The sequence below is a fragment of the Pangasianodon hypophthalmus genome, chromosome 25, assembly GCF_027358585.1.
Source record: "Pangasianodon hypophthalmus isolate fPanHyp1 chromosome 25, fPanHyp1.pri, whole genome shotgun sequence".
NCBI classification, from domain to species: domain Eukaryota; kingdom Metazoa; phylum Chordata; class Actinopteri; order Siluriformes; family Pangasiidae; genus Pangasianodon; species Pangasianodon hypophthalmus.
The window spans coordinates 603,299-613,389 of record NC_069734.1 but is presented as its reverse complement, the minus strand read 5'-3'; the positions used below and the strand labels follow the sequence as shown (position 1 = coordinate 613,389).

Genomic DNA, 10,091 nt, shown 5'->3' with positions numbered 1-10,091 from the left:
AAGAGAGAAGTGATACTGGTCGGTAGTTGCTGATGACAGAGGGATCTAGAGTGGGTTTCTTCAGGATGGGAATAACTCTTGCTCTCTTGAATGAAGTTGGTACATGACCAGATGTTATGGAGCCATTGATGATAGTGGTGATGAAGGGGAGGAGGTCTTGAGAGATGGTCTGGAGCATTGTCGAAGGGATTGGATCCAATGGGCAGGTGGTAGGATTGCAGGATAAGATGATTTGCAGGATCTCTTCTGTTGTTAGTTTAGAAAACTGTGTCAGCGAATGAGAAGGAGAATCCTCAGTGTGCAGTGTAGGAGCAGGAGTAGAAGTGAATGTCTGGCAGATTTTTCCAATCTTCTCATCATAAAAAGTGGCAAAGTCTTCAGCAGTCAGAGAGGATGGAGCAGGAGGAGCCGGAGGGTTGAGCAGTGAAGAAAAGATGTTGTGGAGCTTGCGAGGATCTTGTGCAGAGGATTCCAGCTTCTCTTTGTAGAAGGCAGTCTTAGCAGAAGTCACTTCAGATGAAAATTTGGACAGGAGAGCACGATAGGAGACCAGATCTGTGTCGAGTTGCGATTTCTTCCACTTCCTCTCTGCTGTTCTTAATTCTCTCCGATTACTGCGCAGCACATCCGATAGCCAAGGAGCAGGGCTGGAAATCTTCCTGGGTTTAGAGGTTAGAGGACAGAGGAGGTCCAAGGATGAGGAAAGTGAGGAGAGGAAAGTGTCAGTGGCAAGCTCTAATGGTAGGGAGGAAAAGGAGTCAGGGACAGGAAGGGATGATAGGGTGCAGGAAGCTAAGGAGGAAGGGGAGATAGAGTGAAGGTTTTTACGAGTGGGAGAGAAATATAGATGGCTGATGGTTTTAGGCAGGACAGGGAGGGTGATGGTGAAGGAGACCAAGAGATGGTCAGAGATGTGGAGAGGGGTAGCATAGATGTCTGAAGTAGGAAAGGGACGACTGAAGACAAGGTCCAGGGTGTTACCTCCTTTATGTGTAGGAGGACAGCTGTTGAAAGTTAAGGAAAAGGAAAAGGAATGGAGAAGAGGGAGAAGGCAAGAGGACTGGAGCTTGTCAGCAGGGAGGTTGAAGTCTCCAAGGACAGTAAGTCCAAGGACACACACACACACCTACACACACACACCCCTACACACACACACAAACACCCCTACACACACTCACACACCCGTACACACACTCACCCCTACACACACACACACACTCACACACCCCTACACACATACACACACACACACACACACTGCTACACACATACACACATACACGCACACACACACACACACACACACACACACACCGCTACACACATACACACACACCCCTACACACACACACTCACACACTCACACACACACACACATACACACCTACACACACACACCTACAGACACACACACACCCCTACACACACACACTCACACACTCACACACACACACACACATACACACATACACACCTACACACACACACACACACCCCTACACACATACACACTCACACACTCCTACACACACACACACACACACACACACACCGCTACATACACACACACGTACGCACACACACCCCTACACACACACACCTACACACACCTACACACACACACCCCTACACACACACACACACCCCTACACACACACACCCCTACAAACACACACACACACACACACACACACTCACACACCCCTACACACACACACATACACACACACACACACACACACTCACACACCCCTACACACACACACATACACACCCCTACACACACACACACTCACACACCCCTACACACACACATACACACACACCTACGCACACACACCCCTACACACACACACACACACACACACCCCTACACACACACACATACACACACACACGCCCCTATACACACACACTCTCACACACCCCTACACACCTACACACACACACCCCTACAAACACACACACACACATACACACACTCAGAACCATCACACACACACGCACAGATGATCTGTCGCATGTACACATGCATGTCGCGCTTTAACGCTTCTTACTTCAACATATGTTCATATTTTATTTTAGACTGAGTTACAATTCTTTACACTGTTATTATTTTTCACGTAACGTCGTGTTCAAAAGTTACGTGTAGTTCAGCTACTGCGTGTAGTTCAGTTACTGCGTGTAGTTCAGCTACTGCGTGTAGTTCAGCTACTGCGTGTAGTTCAGTTACTGCGTGTAGTTCACCTACTGCGTGTAGTTCAGCTACTGCGTGTAGTTCACCTACTGCGTGTAGTTCAGCTACTGCGTGTAGTTCAGCTACTGCGTGTCGTTCACCTACTGCGTGTAGTTCAGCTACTGCGTGTCGTTCAGTTACTGCGTGTCGTTCACCTACTGCGTGTCGTTCAGCTACTGCGTGTAGTTCACCTACTGCGTGTAGTTCACCTACTGCGTGTAGTTCAGCTACTGCGTGTAGTTCACCTACTGCGTGTAGTTCAGTTACTGCGTGTATTTCACCTACTGCGTGTAGTTCAGTTACTGCGTGTAGTTCAGCTACTGCGTGTCGTTCAGTTACTGCGTGTAGTTCAGCTACTGCGTGTAGTTCAGTTACTGCGTGTCGTTCACCTACTGCGTGTCGTTCACCTTCTGCGTGAAGTTCAGCTACTGCGTGTAGTTCAGTTACTGCGTGTCGTTCAGCTACTGCGTGTAGTTCAGCTACTGCGTGTAGTTCACCTACTGCGTGTCGTTCACCTACTGCGTGTAGTTCAGTTACTGCGTGTAGTTCAGTTACTGCGTGTCGTTCAGTTACTGCGTGTAGTTCAGTTACTGCGTGTAGTTCAGTTACTGCGTGTCGTTCAGCTACTGCGTGTCGTTCAGTTACTGCGTGTCGTTCAGCTACTGCGTGTAGTTCAGTTACTGCGTGTCGTTCACCTACTGCGTGTCGTTCACCTTCTGCGTGAAGTTCAGCTACTGCGTGTAGTTCAGTTACTGCGTGTCGTTCAGCTACTGCGTGTAGTTCAGCTACTGCGTGTAGTTCAGCTACTGCGTGTCGTTCACCTACTGCGTGTAGTTCAGTTACTGCGTGTCGTTCAGTTACTGCGTGTAGTTCAGTTACTGCGTGTAGTTCAGCTACTGCGTGTAGTTCACCTACTGCGTGTCGTTCAGCTACTGCGTGTCGTTCAGCTACTGCGTGTAGTTCAGCTACTGCGTGTAGTTCACCTACTGCGTGTCGTTCAGCTACTGCGTGTAGTTCAGCTACTGCGTGTAGTTCAGTTACTGCGTGTAGTTCAGTTACTGCGTGTAGTTCAGCTACTGCGTGTCTTTCAGTTACTGCGTGTCGTTCAGCTACTGCGTGTAGTTCAGCTACTGCGTGTAGTTCACCTACTGCGTGTCGTTCACCTTCTGCGTGTAGTTCAGCTACTGCGTGTAGTTCAGTTACTGCGTGTCGTTCAGCTACTGCGTGTAGTTCAGCTACTGCGTGTAGTTCAGCTACTGCGTGTCGTTCACCTACTGCGTGTAGTTCAGTTACTGCGTGTAGTTCAGTTACTGCGTGTCGTTCAGTTACTGCGTGTAGTTCAGTTACTGCGTGTAGTTCAGTTACTGCGTGTAGTTCACCTACTGCGTGTCGTTCAGCTACTGCGTGTCGTTCAGCTACTGCGTGTAGTTCAGTTACTGCGTGTCGTTCAGCTACTGCGTGTCGTTCAGCTACTGCGTGTCGTTCAGCTACTGCGTGTCGTTCAGTTACTGCGTGTAGTTCAGCTACTGCGTGTCGTTCAGCTACTGCGTGTCGTTCAGCTACTGCGTGTAGTTCAGTTACTGCGTGTCGTTCACCTACTGCGTGTCGTTCACCTTCTGCGTGAAGTTCAGCTACTGCGTGTAGTTCAGTTACTGCGTGTCGTTCAGCTACTGCGTGTAGTTCAGTTACTGCGTGTAGTTCAGTTACTGCGTGTCGTTCAGTTACTGCGTGTAGTTCAGTTACTGCGTGTAGTTCACCTACTGCGTGTCGTTCAGCTACTGCGTGTCGTTCAGCTACTGCGTGTCGTTCAGTTACTGCGTGTCGTTCAGCTACTGCGTGTAGTTCAGCTACTGCGTGTCGTTCAGCTACTGCGTGTCGTTCAGCTACTGCGTGTAGTTCAGTTACTGCGTGTAGTTCAGTTACTGCGTGTCGTTCAGTTACTGCGTGTAGTTCAGTTACTGCGTGTAGTTCAGCTACTGCGTGTCGTTCAGTTACTGCGTGTCGTTCAGCTACTGCGTGTAGTTCAGTTACTGCGTGTCGTTCACCTACTGCGTGTCGTTCACCTTCTGCGTGAAGTTCAGCTACTGCGTGTAGTTCAGTTACTGCGTGTCGTTCAGCTACTGCGTGTAGTTCAGCTACTGCGTGTAGTTCAGCTACTGCGTGTCGTTCACCTACTGCGTGTAGTTCAGTTACTGCGTGTAGTTCAGTTACTGCGTGTCGTTCAGTTACTGCGTGTAGTTCAGTTACTGCGTGTAGTTCACCTACTGCGTGTCGTTCACCTACTGCGCGTCGTTCAGCTACTGCGTGTAGTTCAGTTACTGCGTGTAGTTCAGCTACTGCGTGTAGTTCAGCTACTGCGTGTCGTTCAGCTACTGCGTGTCGTTCAGCTACTGCGTGTAGTTCAGCTACTGCGTGTCGTTCAGCTACTGCGTGTCGTTCAGCTACTGCGTGTAGTTCACCTACTGCGTGTCGTTCAGCTACTGCGTGTAGTTCAGCTACTGCGTGTAGTTCAGTTACTGCGTGTCGTTCAGCTACTGCGTGTAGTTCACCTACTGCGTGTAGTTCAGCTACTGCGTGTCGTTCAGCTACTGCGTGTAGTTCAGCTACTGCGTGTAGTTCAGCTACTGCGTGTAGTTCAGCTACTGCGTGTCGTTCAGCTACTGCGTGTCGTTCAGTTACTGCGTGTAGTTCACGCTACTGCGTGTAGTTCACCTACTGCGTGTAGTTCAGTTACTGCGTGTCGTTCAGCTACTGCGTGTAGTTCAGCTACTGCGTGTAGTTCAGTTACTGCGTGTCGTTCAGTTACTGCGTGTAGTTCAGCTACTGCGTGTAGTTCAGCTACTGCGTGTCGTTCACCTACTGCGTGTCGTTCACCTACTGCGTGTCGTTCAGCTACTGCGTGTAGTTCAGTTACTGCGTGTAGTTCAGTTACTGCGTGTCGTTCAGCTACTGCGTGTCGTTCAGCTACTGCGTGTAGTTCAGTTACTGCGTGTAGTTCAGCTACTGCGTGTCGTTCAGCTACTGCGTGTAGTTCAGTTACTGCGTGTAGTTCAGCTACTGCGTGTCGTTCAGCTACTGCGTGTAGTTCACCTACTGCGTGTAGTTCAGCTACTGCGTGTAGTTCACCTACTGCGTGTAGTTCACCTACTGCGTGTAGTTCAGTTACTGCGTGTAGTTCAGTTACTGCGTGTCGTTCAGCTACTGCGTGTAGTTCAGCTACTGCGTGTAGTTCAGCTACTGCGTGTAGTTCACCTACTGCGTGTCGTTCACCTACTGCGTGTATTTCAGTTACTGCGTGTAGTTCACCTACTGCGTGTCGTTCAGTTACTGCGTGTAGTTCAGTTACTGCGTGTAGTTCAGCTACTGCGTGTAGTTCACCTACTGCGTGTAGTTCAGTTACTGCGTGTAGTTCAGTTACTGCGTGTAGTTCAGCTACTGCGTGTCGTTCACCTACTGCGTGTAGTTCAGTTACTGCGTGTAGTTCACCTACTGCGTGTAGTTCAGTTACTGCGTGTAGTTCAGTTACTGCGTGTAGTTCAGCTACTGCGTGTAGTTCAGCTACTGCGTGTCGTTCACCTACTGCGTGTAGTTCACCTACTGCGTGTAGTTCAGTTACTGCGTGTAGTTCAGTTACTGCGTGTCGTTCAGCTACTGCGTGTAGTTCAGCTACTGCGTGTAGTTCAGCTACTGCGTGTAGTTCACCTACTGCGTGTCGTTCACCTACTGCGTGTATTTCAGTTACTGCGTGTAGTTCACCTACTGCGTGTCGTTCAGTTACTGCGTGTAGTTCAGTTACTGCGTGTAGTTCAGCTACTGCGTGTAGTTCACCTACTGCGTGTCGTTCAGTTACTGCGTGTAGTTCAGTTACTGCGTGTAGTTCAGCTACTGCGTGTAGTTCACCTACTGCGTGTAGTTCAGTTACTGCGTGTAGTTCAGTTACTGCGTGTAGTTCAGCTACTGCGTGTCGTTCAGCTACTGCGTGTCGTTCACCTACTGCGTGTAGTTCAGTTACTGCGTGTAGTTCAGTTACTGCGTGTAGTTCAGCTACTGCGTGTAGTTCACCTACTGCGTGTACTTCACACCTCCAAGATTTCCAGACTTTTCCTCAGTGGAAGCGTCTGAGACGGAGTTTTACACTAACGTCTAGACCACCACCTTTACACACAAACACACCTTTACACCTGAAAAATATAAAATCAGGGATAGAAAATACAGACTGAAGAAGGAAAATAAAAATGTAAAATAAAACACTAATATGATGAGATCTGAGTGAGAAGATTTCGCGAGTGTTGAAATAAATCTAACAGGAGTCTCGTATATCAGCAATATATCACTGCATGATTAGAGCTCGCTGGAATTCTCACATTAATCACTGGATTAATTTAACAAAATGGCTTCCACACTCATTATTCAGCAGCACATAGAATAGCACTTGATCCAGCACATCCTGTTCTTTTACATTTTATTATTTTATATGGAGCTCTGACAGTTACTCGAGCGCAACTTCATGAAGCCACGAGACTCTAAATGCAGGTGATGAAATCCTAATGTGTGTGTGAGATGTAGGAGATTTTATCACACTTTTAATTCACTGTTTGATTTGTAGAATTAATAAAATAAAGTCAGTGTTTGTGTTAATTCGATGCTGTAAAGGAAACGTGCTCACGGTGTGAAGGATAATCTGACCTAGCGCTCATCTGCTACACTTACAGAGAAACTTTAACTTCATTCATCACTTTATCATAAAATATTCCCTCCTCCAGATAAGTCGTGTCTCTGATTATGATTCGTTTCCTCTGATAATTTCAAGTTACTGTCTTAATTTTCCTGAAATTAGCTCCGCCCCCCAGTCTGAACAGCTCCTCCTCTTTTCTTTCGAATGCCACACCTCTTTAGCGGCAGTGTAACAGAGGCGAGGTCATTTCCGGGTGCAGGATAAATAATCAATGCTTTACTGCGATTGCATTTCACTGGGCAGGCAGCAGAGGGCGCTACAGTTACACATCTGACTGCTTATAGCTTAACTTTCCTTATATGGTCATTGTTTCCTGCCCTCATTCGCCTGCTTGTGGGTTTTCTGCGTTAGTTCTCCTTCTGCGTGTTTTCCAGCTGCTGTTATCTCATATCCCCGATTATTTCCTCTTGTGCTCTCATTGGATGATTGAATCTTAATTAGTGTTAATTTATGTTAATGAATTTATGTTAATTAATTAACAGGCTAATTTGCGTTATTTTTCGTTCCACTCTTTCAGGTATGATGAGTGTGTGGGACGACATGCGACGCAGATATTCACGCCTACAGATGATCCGCCGCCGTACTCACACACCTCACACACACACCCCTGCAGAGAGGGGGCGGAGCTTCCTGAAGGTACTTCCTGGTGGTCAGCGCACGCACATGCAGGTTCCCATCAGCCAATCAGATTGCAGGACGTTTCCTCCGTGTTTGTCTTGTCTCTGGATGAGCTGCCGCCGTACGAGGCCGTGATGGAGCAGCAGAACCGAACCATTCCACTGATCGCCAACGAAGACGTGAAACACACCGCCGGATGAACAGACCGCGCCGCTGATAAAACACTGCGTGAGAACGTGTGTGCGGCTGACTGGCGCCTTTGGATGACATCATCATGTGATCACAGAACATCTTCAGAATAGGATTTGATGAAAACACACGTTTGCTAAAACTTTGTAAAAGATAAACAGACTTTATTTACACACCTTTATTCCAGATCCAACGCTGAGGACCAAAGACATGATTAATGACGGATTATCCGAGTCTCAGATGTGTTAAAATGCTCTCTCTATCTCTATCTCTGTCTCTCTCTATCTCTCTATCTCTCTCTCTATCTCTCTCTCTGTCTGTCTCTCTCTATCTCTATCTCTGTCTCTCTCTATCTGTCTCTCTCTCTCTATCTCTCTCTCTCTATCTATCTCTCTCTCTCTATCTCTCTCTCCGTCTGTCTCTCTCTCTCTCTCTCTCTCTCTCTGTCTGTGTTTCTCTCTCTCTCTCTCTCTCTCTCCCTATCCCTCTCTCTCTCTCTCCCTATCCCTCTCTCTCTCCCTCTCCCTATCCCTCTCTCTCTATCTGTCTGTCTCTCTCTCTCCCTCTGTCTCTGTCTGTCTCTCTATCTCTCCCTCTCTATCTATCTCTCTCTCCCTCTCTATCTCTTTCTCTGTCTCTCTCTCCCTATCCCTCTCTCTCTCCCTCTCCCTATCCCTCTCTCTCTCTCTATCTGTCTGTCTCTCTCTCTCCCTCTGTCTCTGTCTGTCTCTCTCTATCTCTCCCTCTCTCTCTATCTCTCTCTCCCTCTCTATCTCTTTCTCTGTCTCTCTCTCCCTCTCTCTCTCTCTGTCTCTCTCTCTCTTTCTCTGTTTCTCTCTCTCTGTCTGTGTTTCTCTCTCTCTGTCTGTCTCTCTCTCTCTATCTCTCTCTCCCTATCCCTCTCTCTCTCCCTCTCCCTATCCCTCTCTCTCTCTATCTGTCTGTCTCTCTCTCTCCCTCTGTCTCTGTCTGTCTCTCTATCTCTCCCTCTCTCTCTCTCTATCTATCTCTCTCTCCCTCTCTATCTCTTTCTCTGTCTCTCTCTCCCTATCTCTCTCTCTCTGTCTGTCTCTCTCTATCTCTCTGTCTCTCTCTCTCTGTCTGTCTTTCTCTCTTTCCCTATCCCCCTCTCTCTATCTGTATCTCTCTCTCTTTCTCTGTCTCTCTCTCTCTCTGTCTCTCTAATCCAGAAGCACATTCTTTTTGGATTTTTCTCAATGACTGCTGTTTAAAATTCATTTTAAAGTCTTTTCTATAAAACACTTTATTAAAACACTTTTTTTTTTTTTTACTTCTGCAGCTAATTTGTAGGAAATTCACCAAAAAGTCAACAAAGCAGAAAAAAAATCTATAAAGTTTTTATTCAGTGGAATTATTTCACTAATGCGTTTAAATATCTACACTTGCTAACAGATCAGCAAACAATCAAATTTATCACTAGTCTCTTTTTATCTATTTATTTTCTTTAAAAATTAAAATACTGGTTTGTTATTTAAATTTAGCAAAAACGTAGGATGTTTTCACGTCAGTTTAGATGAAGCTAAAACGCAAGGACATGAAAAATGTGTAAAACAGCTAATCTCATGTTAGCAGATTAGCTAACTTCTGAGTAAAAATGAAATTAACATCAATTTACATCGAAAAGAAATAAAAATTAAAACGATATCTGATTTATCTGCTTTGTTTTGCAAATGCCGGCGTCTTGAGAAACGATTTTTAAGCTAATTCTAGCTGCTGGTGTCACAAGACATCGTCATGCTAGCAGAGTATTTTTAGCATATTAGCTGTTCTATGCTAACTAGGCAACAAAATGCTATAAATCACATTCATTATATGTAAACATTATAAACATTCTAAACATTATAAACGTTATAAACATTATAAATGTTATATAACCCCTCAGTGTAACGCTAGCTAGCTTACTGAATCGTGAGTTAATGCACACTACGTAACTTTAGCGAACATTTTTACTCCTTTTCTACAGACAGTTAATCAGTAATAAATCATCCAGAGACACAATAAATCACTATTTACAAATATTATTAAATAATGCATATATTTTAATAATATAAATCACACGTGTGCTATAATTCTTTCTGACTGTTAAAGAACAAAACTGTATTTTTCCTCTATAAAAGTGTGCTTGAATTTTATGATATTTAAATCTGAAAGTGTTCTAACGTTAGCGTTTCAAATCGGTTAAATTTCGAGCAGCTAGTAATGTGTTTGTAGACGCTGAACCTCTTATTAAAAGTTATTTATGATGTTTAAATGTTGTTACGTTTCCTGATGAGGAATATTTCTGTTATCGAC

At 45.8% G+C, this 10,091-nt stretch overlaps 1 protein-coding gene across 1 annotated transcript in view; it reads left to right on the top strand.

Annotated features, from left to right (window-relative positions):
* Positions 1 to 10,050, top strand: part of bean1 (brain expressed, associated with NEDD4, 1) — a 26,892-nt gene extending 16,842 nt beyond the window's left edge. Inside the window, exon 5 of the mRNA XM_026937499.3 lies at positions 7,489 to 10,050. Within this exon, the coding sequence (XP_026793300.1) occupies positions 7,489 to 7,789 (301 nt within the window). The 3' untranslated portion in view covers positions 7,790 to 10,050. The remainder of the gene's footprint in view (positions 1 to 7,488) is intronic.
* The last annotated feature ends 41 nt before the right edge of the window (positions 10,051 to 10,091 follow it).